General features: G+C 44.6%; 1 protein-coding gene and 1 long non-coding RNA gene across 12 annotated transcripts in view; both read left to right on the top strand.

The window, feature by feature from the left end:
- The window catches only part of TFAP2B (transcription factor AP-2 beta), a 28982-nt gene extending 20563 nt beyond the window's left edge, over positions 1 to 8419 (top strand). For 3 of the 8 annotated variants that reach the window (XM_059938531.1, XM_059938532.1, XM_059938528.1), the window contains 3 exons: positions 882 to 1023; positions 3884 to 4143; positions 5211 to 8419. In XM_059938531.1, the coding sequence (XP_059794514.1) occupies positions 882 to 1023; positions 3884 to 4143; positions 5211 to 5272 (464 nt within the window). In that variant the 3' untranslated portion in view covers positions 5273 to 8419. Of the gene's footprint in view, positions 1 to 881; positions 1024 to 3883 lie in introns of all 8 variants that reach the window. The other 5 variants (XM_059938533.1, XM_059938530.1, XM_059938527.1 and 2 more) reach the window with 4 other exon arrangements.
- Positions 8420 to 15133: 6714 nt separating this feature from the next.
- Positions 15134 to 21988, top strand: part of LOC132374621 (uncharacterized) — a 530077-nt gene continuing 523222 nt past the window's right edge. For all 4 annotated transcript variants that reach the window (XR_009505699.1, XR_009505698.1, XR_009505697.1 and 1 more), the window contains exon 1: positions 15134 to 15299. This is a non-coding gene — a long non-coding RNA (uncharacterized LOC132374621). The remainder of the gene's footprint in view (positions 15300 to 21988) is intronic.

Here is a 21988-nt window from a genome sequence, read left to right as displayed (position 1 = left end):
CTTTGGTTACTATGCTAATGATGATTAAAAGTAAGTCATGCTCCTTAAAAATAACGTAGCTATGGGATAATTCAACATATCTCTTTTTCATGTCGGGATCTTCCCTTGAACCCCGAAGGCTGTGCTTTAAAGGGCAATCATGCTTGATTCGAAAGGGGTTTCCACATAAGTTAAGGAATCTTTCAGCTGTCCGGGTTTTCTATAGCTGCTGTGTCACCTTTGTGCAGTAGAAAGTCCTTAAGTAAGAGAATGATGGCAGGAACCTCTGAAGAGGAGAAACCTGAAACCTAACTGGCAGGAAACTGACAAGGAGAATAAATATTTCATTGCTGGTTAGAAACGGATCCATATACGATTTACATATTCTTTAATATATGTGGACATAGACACACAGGGATCTATATTTGTATATATTAGTTATTATAGGAAGATACAAAAGATAGGAAGACTTTTAAATTTTATTTAAAGCAGGTGTAACAGATGCTTTGAAAAAGAAAGGGGGAATCTGGCTTGACTATCCAGCTCACTGTCTATCTAGGTGCAATTGTAAGGTAGCTCCTGAATGTCTGCCCACCTTTCCCTTAAGACAAAGCATGGGGTGTGGGGGACCTGAAGTTATTCAGGGGATGTCTAGCTAGGACTTGGCTGGAAGGATGATCAGGGAGAGGCTGGAAAGAGCGGCAGGAACAAAGTTTGTTCCATCAACGTTAATTACGGTCTGAGAACCATGTTTAGTTTGGGCATCTGTCTCATCTTTGCTATTAACCCTTAACAGTTGGCCTCTTTTGTAAATAATAACAGAATTGACCAGGGAACGCCTCCTGCCCTTGGGATGCTCAGGGACTGGGTGCTGATTATTTCCTCTGCGGTTGTGTTTTCAGGAGAGGCTGTTCACTTAGCTCGGGATTTTGGGTACATTTGCGAAACGGAGTTTCCCGCCAAAGCTGTTTCTGAGTATTTGAACCGGCAGCACACGGACCCCAGTGACCTGCACTCCCGGAAGAATATGCTGCTGGCCACCAAGTGAGTGTCCTGGACTCGTGGTCCTCATCCCAGACTCCCAACCTGCGGAGCCGCCTCGCTTGGGAGGAGGCGGTGGGAGCGGCAGCGCAGACTTCCTCCGTGGGGCAGGGAAGCAGCTCAGTGGTGGAAAGCCCGTGGATCGCTGGCTAGGGAACCCTCCCAGCTCCGCCCCCCTCCGCACCCCACCCCTCAGCGTTGATTGTGGGCTTCGTATTTGTGTGTTTTCTCTATTTCCTAGTTTCTGAGAGGGATGGCTTTATTAATCCGAATCCAGCCTTTTTACAATTCACATCCCCAACCCTGGGGATGGCAGGCAGACCTTTTCCGGTTGGGTCCCTGTTCCAGTTCTCTCCTGCATCCCTGGATGCATATTTCTCCGTGGGGTCCACATCTCCCTGTCCTATCCACACAGCCACGCGTACTCGCTCAGGGTGTCTATATGTCACCCACGTGCACCCATCTCTACCCGCAGCTCTAATTACTCTCTTTCCAACGTTGCTGTTTGGCATCTTCCGCAGACGTAAAATTTACTACAACTCCAGAGGGGAAAATAGTAAATCTCTGGCTAAATTTAGGTCTAGAGCTCATTTGAACTTTTACAGTGGGTTTTCTATTTATTTGATTTACTCCTGTCTTTGGCTTCGATGTCATATTGCTGGTGTTTTATGGCCGGCTCAGGCCTGAAGTGGGCGGTGCTGCGTGCGCCCGCACGTTTCTCTCGCAGGCGCGGCCCAAACAGCGGCGCTCATTTATTTAGTGCTGGAGGACGCGGTTTGTTCCGTTGACAGCGTAATTTAAAGAAATATATGGAAGGCTGAAAAATCATTTGCTCAAATTTGTCCAGATGTTTTTGAGACGTGATTGGAATTTGATTGCCCCTTTCCGCAGGGTCAAAAAATATTAATGTCCCAGAACTTTAATTGCTTACAGACCCTGGTTTGGGCTTTGAAGATTTAAAATGTTTGACTCTAAGCATTTGTTCTCCTCAGTTCAGCATTTCCTTTTTTGGCACTTTGGTAATGAGTGCAAACCTCAGGAAAGCCTTTAACCATCTCTTCCAACGATCAAAACCTGGCACCCACCGTCTTTTTAGAAGGCTTTCCTCTGTTGTACCAACTAGCAATATAATAGATCTTTATCAGTAAATTGCCCTCCTACCCCTTGCCCTGGTGGCTAGTGGCAGGGGAACTGTTGGTGCTTTATAAAAGAGTAAAGGTACTTTGGGGAAAAAATAAAACTAAAGTGGATAAATTAGATGACAGGATTCCACAAACAACTCTGTGGTTTCCCTAAGGAGTGCTTGTGGCTTCTCTTAGGCCAGCACTTCTTAACCTGGGGGGGGAGTATCAGAATCAGCTGGGAGCATTTTCAAGATAATTATTTGTGGACCTAGCCCCAGGCTCCCTGAGTGGGAATCAGTGAGGGTGGAGGCCTGGATGTGTGTATTTGAACCCCACAGATGATCCTGAGGTATCTCTGACTTAAGAACTGCCCTATTTAGGTCAGAACTGTTACCCGTTTCTTCCTGGTTGGAAGGATGTATGTATGCATTTCGAACAGCGAAACGAGTAGCGAGAGGATGCCTGGTAGTGTCCTCTACCCATCAGCCTTAAAACCAAACACCTTTTCTGGCTGCTGCAGGTTGGAGAGGAGGTATTCTCCGTCTAACTTGGCCATTTCTCCTCCTGGGAGTAATCCCTTGGGAAAAGGTGCCCCAGGGTCACTGACATGGGCCTCCAGGTATCTGCCCTATTCACCTGTTGGCCAGGCCAGGTGTCACCAAGTGTCAGACTATCCCAGGGAGGCCTGTGATTGGCGTTCTGTAGTTTTTCTTTTCTCACCACCCTGGTGAGAAGTCTGCCAGCCTGTGAAAGGCTATGACCTTTGGGATGCCATACCTCTGACCACAAGGTGAACCAAGCCATTGGACCTTCAGGGCTAAAATCCTTTTGTCCACCTCCTATATTAAACATTTCTCAAATAAGTTTAGTCCATAGTTAGGCACGCAGGATTTCTAAGGCTGGGAGATTCCTCTAAATTGTCAGTGCCTTGAAATAAAAACCTTCAACAATACAAATCTACCCTCCCTGGAGTCTTAACCATCTACCTTTAGGTTTTATTTAAACAATGTGGGAATCCTTTTATATGGACAACAATATTGTTGTACAAAGATCTTCGGTAGCCTATACTTTAAAAGAAAGGGAAAAAGGGGGGTGGTGGTGGTGGTGGGAATACTTCCCTTCTCAAATACTGCAGGTAAACAGCTTTTTGCTTTGAATGGAATCAGCATTCTCTCCTGGAATAAACAGTTGCTTGCCCTGGGCCATGCAAGGCTCCAGCAATCTGCTTCTGTGCTAGGGACAGGCTTGTGGCCCAGGGCCCTAACTCTTTCCCGGCTTTTTGAGTCTGATCACCAAGAGGTTGGAGAGGCAGGGGAGAGGAGGGGGAAAGGGCTTTTAGAGGAACTGTCAGGTAAGAGCTAAAAATTACTGAAGATTGCAAATCAAACGCTAAAGCCTAGCACATTTCCCAAAGCGGGGTTTATGCAGTCCTGGAATGAAGGGGGAAAGACGGGCAGGGGGCGGAAAAAAAGGCCAGGCTTTGGGATGGAAGGGGTGCCTAAAGTCCCCACCCCCGCTTTCCTTCCAGTCCCAGCTGCTCTAGAAGGGAGAACGCTGGGAAAGGAAACAGAGCGGAATCGCCCACATTAGCCTCGCTCTCCGGCTCTCCGGTGACCGGGCGCCTCTGGGCTCGTGTGAGCGTCTCCTTTCGAATGTCAATGACAACGACACTCAGGGTGTTTTTTGTTGTTGTTGTTTTGCTTTCTTATTGTTGTTGTTCCTCTCCCGCCCCTTTGCAGGCAACTTTGTAAAGAATTTACGGATCTGTTGGCTCAGGACCGGACGCCGATCGGAAACAGCCGGCCCAGCCCCATCCTGGAGCCGGGGATCCAGAGCTGCCTCACGCACTTCAGCCTCATCACGCACGGCTTCGGCGCCCCGGCCATTTGCGCCGCGCTCACGGCCCTGCAGAACTATCTCACCGAGGCGCTCAAAGGCATGGACAAGATGTTCTTGAACAACACCACCACTAACAGGCACACGTCTGGGGAAGGCCCAGGTAGTAAAACTGGCGACAAGGAGGAGAAACACAGGAAATGAAAAATTAAAAAAAAAAAAAGGAAAAATGTTTTAAATACAAAAGGAAAACAAAAAAAAAATTTAATTTTAGCTTTAAAAATATTGGATTGGCTTTGGAAGAATTATATTAGGTAGAATACACATACAATCAAAGTTAAAAAAAAAAAACAAAGCTAAATAACTTAAAAAAAAACAAAAAAAAACTTGAGGCGTACCACGGAGCAACAGTATCGGTTCTCAGTGTCTATTTCAAGATACACTTGGAGACAACCGTCCGGATTTTCCACTTCGGTTCTTTCGAGCTTAGTAATACTGATAATAAAAAGAAAACCATGATTTTTTTTTCCCTTTGGAAAATAAACATAAGACTAAACGTGAGAAAACTCTAACTTATTGGAAGAAAATCGGAGAAACCTTGTCGGTGTCAGTGCTTTGAGAGCTGGTTGACTGAGACGCACGAACTTTTTAAATTTTTAATATATTTTTAGGAAACTCTCTGGCAGTCCCCGCCCTTCCACCTCACCTCGCCCCTCTCCCAGCTACCCTTTTTCTACGTTGCCCTCCCTCCCTCCGGCTGTCACGGGAATCTTCCGGGATGAAAAGGCGTGTGGTTAAGCCCTCTGGTGCACTGTTGCGGTCCCCTCGGTGACCCCGCCCCCGCCCCGCCCTGTGTCCTTAACTCAAGGGGGCCCAACTCCCGGGCCCTTTGCTTAATTAGGGAGGGCGAGGGCGGGCGGGGAGGGAGGCCCTCGGGGACGCAGGCGGTGGCTGCAGCTCTCGGGCCGGCTGGCCGAGGAGAGGCTCCCGCGGCCGAGGAAAATCCGGACCAATAAGTTGATTCAGACTCATCAGTTCTTTTCCGAAACGTTACTAGTTCCCAGCCTTGCCAGCATCTGCCTACAGAGCATCTTGCATTTGTTATCATATTTGTGTCATCTACCAATTTTAAGAACAATAGTAAAACCCAAACACAGTATGAATACGTTGATTAGTATGTAATTCCTTCGGAGGGGTATGTACCATTTCATTCTCTTCTGTTTTCCAAAGCTTTGCCCGCATGGTTTATGAGCTTCTTCAAAGAGGACTTGGGCTTCCTACACAATCTATAAGGTACAGAGAAAAAAAAATTCCGATCCCTTTTTAATCAAAGCCTGTGTGTCAGAATTCTGCAGGTGCACTTCTTTAAAGAAGCTCAAAGGGAATAATTTAGAAAGTGGCCAATAAGAGATTGAAGCAGCTTTGAGTCTAGTTGCTAACAGATACCTCAACACAGAATTCCGGGGAAGTGGGGAGCTGCTAAATGAATTTTAGGGGAGAGGAGTAAGTGTTCTTGGAGCCCAATATTTTAACATTATTGCCTTGCCTTTAAAACGGATTCCATTTCCTTGGGTTCTTTGGCGATTGTGGGGAAAGCAGCAGCTTTGCTAGTGGTCGAGTGGTCGTGGGGAGGGGGCTAGTGCAAGCTCCCGTGTTTCAGCAACAATTGCTTTCTTACAAGATGCTTTATGAATGAGGCGTTTTTTCCCCCTCCCAGACGTGCACTTGTTTTGGGCAATAATGGTAAAATAATGCAAAGTGAAAGGAGATGTATTTCAGCTTTGAATGTTACTATCTGGATACACTGGGACTATTCCCAGTGGATAAAGTTTCATACATTTAATATCTCTCACTTCTGGCAGCCCTGCTCCTTTCTTGGGCTTCACCTGAGCATTATCTTGAAATAAGATCTGAAACCCATTGTTCTCACCGTCCCCAAAGCAGTGGGAAATCCCCAGGGGCGAAGGAGTGGATGACCTAGGTCTCTAAATAGAGTGTGCATGAACGCATCTCTTTAAACAAAGTAGGCATTAGGACCTTTGCAGCATCCCTTGAAGATAAAGATCCAGAGGTTTGTTCTGCAGGATTTACAGTTAGGACCCACGGGGACTCTCAGGTCTGCCGCCCCATGGGCCTTGGCCTGGGGAGGAGGGAGGTTAGAGGGTCAGATTTAGGAACCTGCTGAGTTTTGCACTGACATTTTTATGGGGGGGGGGGAGTTAGGGAGCTGGTTTCAGGCCACCAGGAAGGCCCAAGCAATGGCTGATGTCAGACCCCAGCCCATCCACGGCAGCTTCTTTGGGGGCCTCTGGGTGTGCAGGGCTCAGCCATAGATGAGTTGATAGGAGTGCAAAGGCCGGGAACTAGACCTCAGGGAGCGTGTAGACACTCCATCTCTTCCCAGCTCAGAAGCCTGCGCCTTTGTCCGAGGGCCTGGCCGCTTGCATTAGACGTATTCTGATTGCCAAAGGCCGGGAGAAACCGCACTGAAAACCATCGTCTCCTTTCCTTGCAGGGCAACGCGCCCCACGCGTGTGACGTGCGAGAGACGCGATGGACGCGCCTTGCTCTTACTGTGCAGGTCCCGAGAGCGTGGGGGCCACTCGCGCCCAGTCGTGTTGAGGACATAGAATCAGCCGCTGGAGGGGCCGCAGGCCGCGCGGGCCCTTCCCGCTCTCGGTCTCACCCTAAGGGCTAAGGCGACCGAGAAAGCCCGGTGCTCCAGTAGGTAATGGGGCGGCGCCCCGCGGGCTGCAGGCGGGAGGGGTCTCAGCGCTGCCCGAGCCCCTTGCTGCCAGCGGCCGCCCCAGGCGCCTGCTTCCCGAGGGCGAGTGGCCTAGAAATGTCCAAGGGATCGGAAGCTTCCCCCGCCTTTGCCGGTACGCAATCTCTCCACCCTCAGGCTCCCAAAGGCGGGTGATGGGGTAGGAATTGTCTTACTGGGCTACGCAGGCTCCTTCGTCGCCCTTCGCCCTCCTCCGTGCGTTCCCTTGGCGCCCGGGCTGAGCAGAGCGCTTAGCACCTCTCCCCCGCACCCCGCCTCCGCGCAACGTGGAGAGAGCCCACTGCCCCCTCTCCCTCCCGCACTTCTCTTTTCCTGTACGACCCCCGCCCCCTTGCTTTCGTTAGCCAGGCCTGCTACGTTTATCTGATAATTGAGTTATTAGAAGATTTGGTTTCCTTGGGCCCATAAATCAATAAACAGTGGGATTAACTCAAGAGTTTGCCTTTTAAGTCAAGGGAAACGTTTAAAGCAAGCCCCTTTGAGTCTTGTTTTCAAACTAAACAGGTGAGTTGCAGCTCTCCCCCACCCCCCTCACTCTTAAGACACTGTATCCAAGCCGCGTGCCCCCTCCTAAGTGCCCGGTCCCAAACCGAAAGAGCTAAAGGTAGAAAGCAAGAGTCAGGACGTGGCAACGTTGCCCTCACACTTTCCACTTTGCAAGTTCCTTTGGAGGTTCTAAAGGTCTCCTGACCATTCTGTGTCCAGTCCTGCCTCCTCTTACACATATTGTGGCTCTCCTGGAAGCAAAGGAGAGAGAAAAAAAGGGCTGTTCTGGGCGAGGATTCTCCCCTAGTTAGCTTGCTTTTTTTTTTTTTTTTTCCTTCTCTCTGGCACCACATCCTTAGCTTTCTCCACCCCTACATAAAGAACTGAAGAACCTTTCAAAGACCTGGCTGTTTTATTTTCTTTGGCCAAGGAAACCACTTTCTCTCAAGCAACTATTTTATATCCTATGAAAACTTCGGTCGAATGGAAAACCTGAAATACCCCGAACTTATCTACACACTGTTCCTCCGGTACAAAGCCTTACTTAAAAGGGCAACTCGTTCCTACTTAGAGTGTTTATAGGGAGTTTGTCCTCACATCTGATATCCTGTATGCGTAATACATTCTGTGGAAAGGAAATAACCTTAAACCATCTGATGTTGCCTCAAGAGCCCAAACAGTGTTTCCCCTCCTGTGCCGATGTATGTTAAATGATCAGGTTAAAAAAAAAAAAAACAAAATTCGTTTTGTTTTCTTTTAAAAAGTAGAATGAACACTATTCTTCTTGAAATGCCAAAATCGACTCCTCTGTTGAGTTGGTCTCTAATTCACTAACATTGTTTTTGACACACAATCGAGAAATATCAATCTATTGACTCTTCTCGAGAAGAGCTCTGGAGGGTATCCATGTTAAGTTTGTATATATTTATTTATGCTTAATTTAATGGGAATGTGTAAATATGGCGAGCAGGTAGTTTGGGATTATTTATCTGTGAATCTATACCTCTGTGAATGGGTGGTTAAAAAAAAAACAAACCGCTTGACCCTAGGTAGAATCCTATCTGAATTTTTCTGTTCTTTATAGACAAGCTGTTATGGTAATGGGTAGAAATTGGTTTATTGTCCAGTGTTGACCTGATTTACATAAATAAAAAGATTGTTGTGTTTTTGTTGTGTTTTCATCTTCAGTTTCTTGAGTATAGATATTGTTTAATTCTACAGACAGAAAAAAATTATAGCCAAGAATTTTTCTTTTTGTCCCCCCCCAATCATTGAAACACAGGCAGTGTTTTCCTTACAATAAATACAATAAATTTTGCTTCCCAGAAAAATGGACACTTTTGTTTTCACTAGAAGGTGTTTCTGATTTTTTAAAATTCCAAATTGACACTCTTCTCTCCTAGTTCTAACTGGATTTGCAATAAAAGCTCATGTTAACTGCATCTCTTGGTTTATATTGCCCTTTAAAAAAATGAGGTTGTCAAATTACTTACTTCCCAGGTTATTAAAAGACTCCGTGTCCCAGGAATGAAGGGCCTCTGGGTCCAAGTCAAAGATGATGCTCCCTTCATGTTGCTAGTGGGATGGCATTCTGCCATGATGTCTTTGACGGAGATGGTGCAGGAGAGAAGCCCACAGGGCCAGGTATGGGCTCCTGCACCCCCATACCTTGGGATCTGGGGGAGTTAACTGGCTCATTTCAGGAGTGAACCCAACCCTGACCTCACCAGCACTGCAAGGCCTTCCGTAAACGAATGAGGAAAAGCTCCCTTGACCAGAGGAGGAAAGAGGCTGTCTTACGAGGTTTCCTACCTTAGGCTCAGAGGATGCCCAGGGAAGCCAGAGCATTTCTCATTTGGGTTAATGGGCTGCAGCCCAGCCCTAATGGGCTGCAGTGATCAAACATCTTCTCAATCTGTATTTCATCCCAAGGCTTGGGTGTCTTCCCTGAGGCTAGGAAAGTAAATCCGTCCAAGCTGTTAAACGGTTTGCACGAGTCACTGTTTCTCTTTGGACCTCAAAGTCTTTATCTGTAAAATGTGGGCCTCCTAAGGTCCTTTCAAATATTGTCTAGTTTAATTATAAAAAGTAGGAACAGAATCATGTATATACATTTAAGGATAACTGGCAAAGTTAAATCTCGATAACCCTGGCTTAGGAGAGTGCTTAGCATATAGTTGGCACTCAGGTAATTAATAATATGCCTCCCATATCAATTTTTTGTTTTTCAGGTGACTCATTCCCAGTTGGACTTCCCTATAGGGAAAGACAGAAAGGACAATGGAATCTGCTTTATGTGAGATTTTCCACTTCTTGGCTTCCCTATTAATTAAAAAGGGGGGGGTATCATGGCTAGAATTATAAATGAGTGAATCAAAAAGGGAAGGGAAGTAGAAGGAAGAAAAAAAACACAAGGGAAGTGTGATTAAGAGGGCATGCAATCCATTTATCTAGAAAGAAAATAGGTATATGCCTTTGTCTCTGGCTCAAATGTTTTACATTGAGTTTCCTTTTCATTTGCTTTTTGGAGAGTGAGGGGTTGGTTACCACTAGGATTATACAAAGGATTATACAAAGGTATACAAATTCATACAAATTTCCATATCCTATGGCAAGTTTTCCTACTGAAGGGTTAACACCAGCTCTGGAGAAACAGACCTTCCATCTATTATTCCATAGGTAAATTCCACACCACCTCCTCTTTCCACCACCATTTGACAAGGATCTGAGACAGTCACCTTTACTACCCCAAACTCAAGGTCCTGAGGGGCCTGAATGTGGGGAAAGAACTTGAGGAGAGGGAAGGAAAGATAGGAAGCCAGAGAGAGCCTTGCCTAACAAAATGGCCCTGGGCTGCTAGTTAGAGCTTCTCGCCGGCCCTTTTGTTACTGTCTTAACCAGGCTGCAGAAGGAGTAAGGAAAGAACGGCAGCTGGAACCGCTAGGCCGTGGACCCTGACCACAGGCCCAATGCGGGGACGCTGGGTGACCTTGGAGGAGGTGACCTGCAGGCAGCCAGCCCAGGTGCGCGGCTTCCAGTGGCCAAGAAGCCCGCCTGCTCGCCCGCCCGCATTAGCGGCTTATGGGCCCTGATTAAGAATAATGCTAGGAGGAAGAAGAGCCGATTATTTTTTTATGAGGCCACATTCTTTCTCTTCATTTGCAAAAACAGTCCCATGGGGTCCTTTCCCAGGGACGCCGGGCAGCCAGAGCTTAGAGCCACCAGAGATATACTGGCCCGATGGGACGTGTGTCTTCTTGGGGGCGCTCATGACTCCCGACGCAGGCTGCCTTCCATGCGTGGACTTCGAAGTCGGTTGTCTGTCATGTCGAAGCCTCAGAAATTAAACGTGCAGCTCACAAGTCCATTAATTTTAGCTTCCCATTAATCTATTTATAAGTGAGCCAGCAATGGCTCTATAAATACAGTCCTATAAAGTTGAACTCCTTCCCATAAATCTTCTGAGTTGTTTATTTACATGTATTCCCTCGCCCTCTAACAAGCTTCGTTTCAACTTGGGGAAGACCCGAGCCGACCCGACCCGCCACGGGGTGGGCTCACCCCTCCGTAGCTTCCCCGCAGGAATCGTGGGCGCCTTGGAAAGGAGGAACTGAGCGGGGGCAGAACACGGAGGGCGAAAACTCAATTTTCCTTCTTGACTTTGTTTCCTTGTGTCTATCCCAAACTCATGCTCTCCGTTATTTCCCATCACAAGCTCCACATTGATTTATACCGTCATAAGCAGCATTCTTACGACTATAACTTCTCTCATAGCTTGGGGTGAGCTCCTTTTTCACTTCCCTGGCAGCCACTACTTTTAAATAAAGCCTCATAAATAATCCCAGCGCTTCCTGAGGGCGAGGTCAGTCAAACGTCTCCCCGGGTCCACTTTCTTGGCACGGGTCCCTACCCCAGGTCACAGGTTGGAGCACTCCCACCGCCTTTTCTCACGTTTCCAGGACGCAGCCGCGGACAGCAACGCGGAGACTAGGCACCAGCGCTGAGCCATTCACACCCCCGGCCCAGTCTGCGTGCGTACGTATCGCGCGTGAGCCGCCCCTGCCCGCGCGGAGCGCACGCACGCAGCGCCCCTGCCCGCGACTAGGCACGCTCTCCGGGTGGCTGGGTCGAGCGTCAACGAGCGCGCACGCGCAGACGCCTACGCACGCGCACGCACGCACGCACGCGCCGCGGCGCCCCGGGGCGTAACTTCGGGCCCAGCGACTACCCAGGGCGCGGTCCGCGCGTCAGGCCTTTCGCTGCGCGCCCTTGAGGTCAAGTTTGGAAACCGGTGCCGCGTGGGCAACCTTTTTCTTTTTCTTTTTTTTTCAAACTGTTTATGCTGAGATTGAGGGAGAGTTTTTGTCACACAAGTTCAACACGTTCTACGCTGCCGCTGGTCTCAAACTAGCAAGGTCAAGCGGCGATTTTTGGCCCACTTGTTCGGAACCTATTTGTTCCTGCCCACTCTGCTGCTTTTCTCTTTTTCTCTTCTCTCGGACGGGCTGCAGCCTTCTGGAGCTGACTCAGGCGAGAGGCGTCCAGACTCAAATAGGGGTCACACATGCTGCCGGGAGAGGCCTCAGCATAAAAATGCTCTTTAAAATTTTTAAAAAGCAGCCTAATAGCCAATGGACTTAGCAAAGCGTGACCTGCCCACGCCGCTCGGAGGGCAGCCCTGGCAGTCATCTGTGTCTGGACCACCAGTTAACATCCGGGACGTACCTGTTCGCGGACGTATTAGCACACGTTTCAAGGATGTGGCTGTCAGATGTCATTAGCCCACGCGTTTTACCGGGAGGAGGGCACGTCCAGGGCGTGTTTGCGTAGAATATGCTGGGGAGGTCAGAATCTGACCTCTGGAACAGTCAAATGTTCCTTCTTGTACAGACATTTATCAAATGACTGGAGAAAAGAAGCTGGCACATGAGCACTGGGGTACAGAGGCGTGGAAGGGACCCTTGCAAGTCCTTGGGGAAACTCGGACCCAGATCGGACACTAAGTAAGCTGAGGTGGAGGATCGGATCAAGTCAACCCAATGAGTTCTAGCGCTCCCTGCGTGAACCATCAGGTCCTGAACGCTAGAACCTGGCGTCCGGATGCGCAAGTGGAGGCCGGGCTGCTCGGAAACACCTGATGACCTGGAAGGGCCGGTGGCTGTTCAAGTGGGCAAAGTGAGTGCGACCATCATCCGAGTTTCCAAGGAAACAGGATTTTAGATAGCTTCTACACAGCAGTGGGTTTTACTGGGAAACTGTCCACCCTTGTAGGTTTGGGAAGGGGCGGGGAGGGGTTGTACAAAATGGCTGGGAAAATGGCAGTCAATGCAGAGAAAACAAGTGTCAAACCAAACCAAATCTTAGTGCTCCATTAACCAACAACCCCCGCCGCCCCCGCCCCCCAAAAAAGGTGCTAGTGCTAACTTTGAGATCAAAGTATCAATCTTGGACCAGGTTGAATCTTGTGTATATGTTATCCTCATTGATAAATGATTCTACTAGAAACAAGGTATGAGACCTTTTTGGGGGGTTGTAGTTAGGGCTTTATCTCTCTCTCTCTGTCTCTCTCTGTCTCTCTCTCTCTCTCTCACACACACACACACACACACACACACACACGCGCACACACAAAATATGGGAATTCCCTAATAGCAGGACTACAAAAACATCCACAACAAAACATTTACCAGTGTGAATTTTCTTTTCCAAGGGAGTCCCATGTGTTAAGGAACCCAGGAAAGGTTTTTTTGTTGTTTGTTTGTTTTTTGTTTTCTAGGTTTTAGGGCTCTTGCATTCAAGAGAATTCTTTTGGCCAGAGATTCCTAAAGATAGGAAACTACCAAGATTTGAGGCAGAAGCACAGTTGACTCGTTTTATGGGTTGTTTCACGCACTTTCCCTTTTGCTGTTTTTAAGAAGGGGTTAGAGTTAGGGTTAGGGAAGGGGTGGGTACGGCACAGGCCTGAGCCCTACCAACAAAATGGGCCCACTGAATGATTTCATTCACTTTTATGTGCAATATAAATATTCTTTTCTTCTTCAAAGATAAGGGCCATTCTAGACAATGGGGTCAAATAGTCCAAAGAAGGATCAAGCTGATCTGGGTCCCTGTGACCTTTACCCTTCCTTTAATTCTCAATAGTGAACATCTGTGTTTGGTGGCTAGTGTCTGAAAGTAATAAAGACAATTAGAGCATTTTATTTGTTCTTGGGGGAGGGGTTTGGATGCTGGTGTGGAGAGGTAAAAACTTTGTTTATGATACTGCTCTGCAGTATGAAACTAGGGGAGTAGCAGCCGTAGGCCTTGCTGCTTTGTAGGCCCTGAGGAGTTGAGTGTGGTAATCGTGTACACTGAAGCTCTAGGTAATTCATATTGCGCTTTTCTCGATGAGGCTGTGGGCAGTTTTTTCTTACAGTCCTATCATTTGTCACCTCTGCACCAGAAGAAGAAGATAATGTCCACCTCTCCCCGGCACTGTTCTGAGTTTACTTCCAGCTGTGAGGACAGTTAATGAGGTTCCTGAATACATCCTCACTTTCCCCCTACTTTTGTGAAAGCCCTTCTCTCTCTTGCACCTAAGAACAAACTAAAACCAAACCAAACCCAAACAACTTGACAAAACACAAACACCCACCACATGTTAATTTATTGAAAAGTATTTCAGCTTCCACTGTGTAAAACTTCAAAGTCCACCCATCTTGAGGCCATTTGAAAGGGGCTCAAGTTCTGAAAGAATAAGATATTCCAGAGATAACCAATTAGAGAAATTCATTTCCAAAACAAATATCGAGTGAAATAACACGTTTTTCTCAGTATGTGGCGTCCCTGTGGCACTCTGCTGTGGGTTTTTGATGATTCAAAGCTTGTTTCCCGTAAAGAACATGTATCTGATCTTGAATGAGCGAACCTATTACTAATACATGCATAAACTTACATAACAATTTAAGACTCTTGCGTGAAGTTAAAGTTGAAAAGTGATGAACTACACACACATGCACGTACACGCACAGATATAGAATCTCAGTTGCAGTGAAACATTTTTCCTAATGGAGGTTTTTGGAAAAGTCCTATTTTTAATATTCTAAAATTTGTACAAGGGGGTATGTCTAAGAATCAGAGGATGAAGCCTTAACATGAGGGTGTTGTTTTCCTGTCAGCTAGACACTGGATGGCTTCTCCGCATGTCCTCACTCGAACGAGTACACGGGAACATGCGTCTGCAGTGCAGTCGTTCTACGTTTAATCTCATATGTGCACAGGCACACACAGAAGACTGTTTTCATTCATCATTCCTCCTTGATGTTAAACATGTGTTGGGAATTTTAGAACTCAGACTTCTCCAGATCATATTTGTGACTTTGTTCTCACACATGCAGTTTAGAAACCTACAAGGTGATAACTAGGTTATTCTTCCTCTCTCTCTCTTTTTTTTTTTTTTTTGCTGTTAATAACTCTGTCCTTCTTCCTTTCCTCTCCCCCACTGGTTCCCCCCTCCCCAGCATTCTGTCAAGCAATAGGCTGTAAAATAGTTATCCAGACCAGCAGCCAGGCAAGTGCCTTTTGAGAGTAATTTCTGCCCCAAGCGTTTAGCCCAGGGCAAAGCAAGCGTGCTCTCTAACTGATCAACCTGGATATTTCATTATTCATTAATTTACTGTTTAACCAAATCCCACTCATTATCAGAGGCAACGCTTGGCAGAGCCCAGCGAACAGTAGCAGTTGGTGTCAGGCGTGGAGAATTGGCCCATTTGATCCTGGGCTGTTTTATTATTCAACACCACTGACTGGGAAAAAGGTCCATGAATAATAAAGAGCCAAAGCGTGTTTGAACTGAGAAGCATGACACAGCCTTACAAAACAGCAGTTAGAAAATTAAAGGCAAGGTGGCCCAGACTTTGCATTTTTTATCTTGGCTGTGGGCACAGACATTTATATCCCTACATTGTTTTCAATGATTTTTTTTAAGTCCTGAAGACAGAGGCATTTGTTTCAGTCAGTCTCACCCTTTCAGAACAGACCATTGAAGAACTCAGGAGCAAACTCACACGGTAAGAAACAAACATGCCTCCAGATGGGAGCTTGAAAACATAATTTCTAACCTCATAATCAGTTAGGTCCTTTGTGGCCCTTCTCAGCTTTGGGGAAGATGTGGGTGATTTTAATTCTCCTTTGGACCTGCCGTCATTCATACCCTGGGTTGGTTTAATAAGATAATTCATGATGCTGATCAAATGCACGTTAAGTTCCCTTTCTGTCCAATTGGTTCCTTGAGAAGTCTTTGGCTTTATAAGTACCTGGCCACAAAAATACATATAGCAAGGGTTTTAGAGATCCTATAGGTAATATCTAAAATCTCATTAATATGAGAGAAGGGCCTATGAAATATATAGACGTGAAGGGAAAGTTTATGTTCCCCCAGAAGCACCTTTTTTTTGTTGTTTACACAGGCAATGGAGGTCATAAATTCTTTCCAGCTCTGTTAGATCTGTAAATGCAGTTGTATTGAATACACCTGTTGGATCCACTGGTGGTGGGCCTGAAAGTATGACTGTCTTTAGAACTGACCCGCCCTGTCATTCTACTCACGTATCCTTTTTATTCATTGCTTTGTAGTCCCTGAATAAGTATGATGAGACAGAAAACAGTAATTATAACAGTTCCTTTTGTATGTTGCCTTCTACTGCCTCGCAGCCCCTTCCTTTTATTCACATACAGCCTACCTTACACAGAGAAATAAAGCACATGAGCTGTAGCTCTTTCGTTTAAATGAGCATAGTTGTGTAGGAAGAAGTTTCTAGGGACCAGTAAAGTCCATATGGGCTGCCTATACGCATAAAAGTTATATAGATGTAATCTTCCAGGATTCTTCAGAACTTGGTCAGGGTAGAACTGCCTTGGTGCTAAGATACTTAGTGAGACAAAAAAAGGCCCTGTCCAAAGGTGGTGGTGGTGAGATCAAACCTCAAATGATTTTTAATGTAGAAATCTGTAAACAAATGTTGAAAGCACTAGGGGGAGGCTTGGCTTTTTCTTACCTCAGGATAGTCTCTTGCTTGCCTTGGATGCGTTTGGAAACTATTGTCAATGTGTTGAATTTAAAGTAGGACAAAATGTTAACATGGAAAAGTTTCTTTTAACGACATCAGCCTGACCACTTCATTTTACAGATGCTTAGAGAATGGCTTGTCCAGTTTCATGCATGTAGCTCCTGGCAGATTGCCATTAGAACTTTAGTTTCAAAGTGTTCTTTCCTCTACAAAAGATCTTAGGACTTTGGTTTTTATTCTAAATAAGTGTCCAATTGTTTTTCTACATATCTTTCAGTAGTTTTGAAGAAGAGGCCTTAAAAAATTCTGATCGCATGGGACTGAAGTACAGTATTTTAAAGACAGATCCCTTACGACAGATACTCTCTTGGCATTACAATTTTTTGTATTAGTTACAAAAAGAAGGTGAAAATTGTTCCTCCAACTTAGTTGGGATTGGAGGGTCAGGTTCATAAGATAAAGAACTCCCTTGTTTTTCCCTCCTAATGTGGTGGACCAGGTTCTTCACTTATTTTAAATAAAAGTAAGTGTAAGTTAACATAACTCAGTGTGAACATGATTGAAACTTGTGGCAGATAGAGATGCTGCTTTGACTTCTCAGATCATGCCAGTCATGATTAAATCTGAAACCACACACCTTTAATATGACCACATGTGAAGAACTCCCAAAGTGAAGAAAAGTGGACACTATTAGCCAGTTCATCCATTTGAGAATCACAAGGTCTCTGTTCTGCCTTTTATTCCAGTCTTGCTCCAGATTGAGGTATTGAATCTTACCCTCCAGGGAGGTGTGACTTTAGGACTCTGAAGACTCACTGATGCCCCTTTCAGTCCTTGAGATTTATAACTTGGAAGAGTCTATAGGAGCAGTGTGGGAGAAGCAGGTCTTCATACTCCCTAGAGAAGACACACTCTGTTGGAAATTTGGAAGGGGAAGAAATCTTAGCATTTTTCTGGGCTCGATGGATCATAGGGAAAACAGACCCAACATAAATATCACCTCATCTGAGAAACACTTCTTTCCTAACTCCTTTACCTCCCGTTATAATTACTTGTTTTAACTTCTTGTCCCAGGGTTCTCAACCTTGGCTGCACATTAAAATCACCTAGAGAGAATTTTAAAAAAATACTGACGTCCAAGCCCCTTCCTCTGATTTATTTGATCTGAGACACTGGTATTGCTTCAAAAGATCCTCAGGTGATTCTAAGGTACAACTGGGATAACAAATCAATGCATTATGTTCTCAGAGCACTAACTTCATAACAGGACACTTCCCCATTGTCCTATTATGAAAGTCTCTCCCTGGCCATCTCATATGATAAACTCCAAGTGTAAAGACCACGTCTTAATCAACTTACATGAAACATGTAGTCCTTGCTCATTCATTCAACAAACACTTGCTGAGCAATTACTAAATTGCAGAATTTGGGGACACATCAGTAACAAGACAGACATGGGCTTTTACCTGTGAAATGTACAGTCTTTAGTCCTTGAAGGCAAGTATGTTGACCCTGCCTTTGTGGATCTATCTAGGGTTATCTGATAGTTGGCAAGAGGCATCTTAGTATGACAGATAATTGTTGAGTGCCTTCTCTGTGCCAGCCATTGTGCTAGTTCCTGGCTAGATTAGGGCAGGTGCACAAGGCTGTAAGGGCTCTCGGTTTGGACATGGTTTTATCTGTGCTTTGCATTGATCCATCCTGTGTTTCCTAAACCCTGTACATTTGTGAAATTTTTGTTTAAACCTTACCTACACAATGTATCTCAGATTTTTTTTTTTTTTTTTTTCTTTTCTGTGTTGGGTCTTTGTTTCTGCGCGAGGGCTTTCTCTAGTTGCGGCAAGCGGGGGCCACTCTTCATCGCGGCCTCTCCTGTTGCGGAGCACAGGCCCCCGACGCGCAGGCTCAGCAGCTGTGGCTCACGGGCCCAGTTGCTCTGCGGCATGTGGGATCCTCCCAGACCAGGGCTCGAACCCGCGTCCCCCGCACTGGCAGGCGGACTCTCAACCACTGCGCCACCAGGGAAGCCCATCAGATTTTTAAAATCTAAAAGTTTTCGACAGATTGCTAAAATGCCTGGTGGTTTCAACTCCTAATGATGCACTCTAGATGGTAAATAGAATGAGTATGTATTGATATTTATAGATTGTTTCAATTTCTTTTACTCTAGTTCCACCCCAAGCTAGGACATAGTATATTTTTCAGGTAATAATGAATTTGAAGTTTATATCTGCGTATCTTAATATGGTATGCCTCATCAACATTTCCTTCTAAATCAAAGTATCCATTATATAGATAAAATAGTTGTAACATTTGCATTTCACTTTATGAAGTATTTTCATTGACTTAAGTAACATCGTGTAATTTGGTCCTCGCAACAAGTTTGAGATGTAAAGTGGATGCAAAAGCACCTCTCTTGATTTTATCGGATGAGAAACCTAGCCTCAGGTTGAGACCCAAGCTCGACTTGCAGGTAATCGGAGAGCAGATAAGGTCCATGCTCTTTCTGTCATTCCATACTGCCATACTTAACAGGAGGCTGTATCTACAGGAACCACAGAAATTCACAAATACTGTACTAAATTTTGTTACAGAACTTGATATGCAAAAACGACAATGCTAGTGTTTTATTGTATAATAGCATGATATATATTTTAACACATACTGATTTATATCAACTGGACAAAAAGGTGCATACATTTGTGAGAAGTTGGAACTATAGAATATTTTAAAAGGATGCAGCTTTACCTCTTTCAAGTATACAGAAGAAGTATACTTGAAATAATTAAAGAATCCTTTCAGAAATTAGAGTACTCTGGTTAATAATAAGGTTGCTTTGTAAGCATACTCTCAGTTATTTGTATGTAAATGGATGCTCCTCAAGTGCTCAAGAATACTAAAGACAGTGTATTCTCTTAAACAGTTTATGTACTCTCCCTGTAATCTGTATTTACACTGGCCAATTGTTCAGCAAGTCTTTTCTCCATTGATATGGTAAAGAAAACTTCTGCTCAGCCAGACTTTTGTCAGGTCAGAAATTCTGATTTAAGTGAGTCTGAATTAATGAGGTTTTACTTTATTTGCAACTCAACAGGTTTTGCACCATATATCTGCTATTATATACACTTATAACTTTACTAATATATGTATTTTTATACATGTAAAAATATTCTGCAGAGCTACCGACTTGATTTACCAATGAACCTGAGACGTTTCAAATTATTTTATAGCTTCTTAGCATAGATTTGCCTTAGTCCATCTGTAGCAGTGGAGGAAAAATTCTGTTTCCTTAAGTCCTTTTATGAGGGTGCCAAAAGGTATAAAAATATGAAGCCATTTAATAGCCAAGCTCTTTGAAAATACCGAGCATACACAGTGTGCATGCTAAGTTTAATCACACTGATGGATTTACATGTAATGTCTCAATTCCAGACTCCCTCATTAGTGCAGTCAATCTTGAAGTTCTCCCCGGTGAGTGAAGGGTGAAGGTGACTTCGACACCCGTGAAAGAACGGCTGGATATTGCCAACACCCAGAAAAAGACAGTGGGAAAAAAGCTCTACCATATGAGGCTATAATCCTAGCTGTGGTCAATGTGTTGAAAGCTTTATATTTCCTGACCACAGGATCTTTCTATAAAATGAACAGGGAGAAGGGATATTCCCAGGATTAGCCAGCTGGCTATTTCTATATGCTTATTAAAATTTCTGGAAGAAATGGTGGGGCCTTTCAACCCTTTTAAAGTATATCCTCTTGAGAAATCATAAACTTCCCTCTCACCCGAATTTAGTGCAAGAGGGCTGGATAAAATATTTTCAAACTTAACTTTTGACAGTTGCAGCAAAGAAATGGGAATACAGAAAATGGTGGTAAAAACAGCGGTAGTAGCAGAAGCAAGGAGAGAATCCAGATGTCACCTTCATAGGAAATCTTTTTCTGTTCTAAGGACCCGCAGGTCAGGCTTTTTAATTTTGGACAAAACAGTTTCATTCCATCCCATGCAGGGTGCAGGGACGATCTTGTCTTTTGGAGGCTGCATTTGGAAACTACTGTCTCTTTGTATTCAATATCCACATGCTATTCCCCTAGCTTGCTGAGTGAATCCCTGCACAATAGTGGCATTAAGGAAACCACAGCACAGGCAATGCATTTGACTCTTTGTTTAGGGAAGAAAAAGCAACTTAACAATTAATGTTCATCAGTAGACACTGGGTCATCAGGTATCCTGTAGAAGTAGCATTAGAATCAGGTCCACTAATGAGACATCCTCAGAGTATTTAGTCAGACCTGCCAGGCCCGGGGATATTCTGTTTCATGGTGTTCCTCCTCCTCCTCCTCCTCTTTTTTTTTTCAAAGAGAGATTTAATAAGTGAAGCCAAGATGTGCACTCTTTCTCTCTTTTAATCTCCCTCTTTCTCTTTTCCTCTCGTGCTCTTTCTCTCTTCGTCTCTCACAGATAGATAGATAGACAAATAGACATAAAAGATAGATGTAGAAAATGATCTTCATCCTTTCCTTCTTCCGCTTCTCCTTTGAATAGATCACTGAGCCCACCAAATCTTCATTTTTAGATGTAGGACTCCCAGGATATACCTAGGGGAAATCTAATGTACTTTTCTGTCTTGAAGTTTTATCATTCCAGTTGAGAGACTATGTCTTTTTCTTCTAATTGGTATCTTCAGAACCAGTGCATAAAAGCACGCGTATCAGACTGGTGCCTTGAGCAAATTCAAAGGATAATCTTTTGTCTAAAAGAGTAATGAAAGCGATAATTTATATTTGTTCAGCTTTATTACAGTTTATAGTGTGCCTTCACCTATTTTGTTTCATTTAACCCCCACCACAAGTTGTCTGGAATATTATGAACTGCACAGAGTTGGCTGAGTAAAGGGAAGTTAGGGAAAGTTAATAAGCTTTGTCCCGTGACAAGCAACGAAGAGATTTTCAGCTCATTCTCTGGAAGCCTTCTAATTGGCAGTGGACATCCTGCCACACCAGAGTCTTCTAAACTACAACAGAAAACCACACTTATCAATCCGACTATGATAATTTAGGTAAATAATGAAAGAATGAATTAGATGAATTTTAAATGTGTGTGTTTCCAATCATCTAGCACCTAAGGAGAGGTGTATGTCCAGGTCAAGGGCAGTGGGAGAGGAGAAAGAGAGGGCACTGATTTTTGAGAAATATCTCTGCTTTCTGGCATCTAGCCATCAGTACTTTGGGCACAGGAAGACAAAAAGTAGCTTATATGATTATCCACAGAAGGAAGGAATGAAGGGAATATAAGGACAGAAAGGAAAGCAAGATAGAAAGACAGAAATAAGAAATAAAGAATGAATTAAGGAATGGGCAAGTGAGATCATAGTAATACCACCATTCTTTATCACAGAAAACCTGATATTTAGAACCCTAAAATATTATGTTTAAATTAGAGTCGGCCAGACATTTAATAAGACTGAGACAAAAAAAGCCTTCTCCCCTCTAAGGTCTCTTCTACTTGATTTTTGATGCCAGAAACTTCCCTGACATCAGGCAAAGTTTTTCAATTCTCTACTACAAATTTAAAAAATTTAAGTACAAATATACAGGTTAAAGAGTATGTGGCATGGATGACTTTCAGTCAAAGTATAAATGATGATTTCAGCTTATTTCCTGTTTGGATATAGGGGAAGTATTTATAATTAAAT

The sequence above is a fragment of the Balaenoptera ricei genome, chromosome 11, assembly GCF_028023285.1.
Source record: "Balaenoptera ricei isolate mBalRic1 chromosome 11, mBalRic1.hap2, whole genome shotgun sequence".
NCBI classification, from domain to species: domain Eukaryota; kingdom Metazoa; phylum Chordata; class Mammalia; order Artiodactyla; family Balaenopteridae; genus Balaenoptera; species Balaenoptera ricei.
Note: the sequence above shows the minus strand (reverse complement) of the source record. Positions and strands in the feature narration are given on the sequence as shown.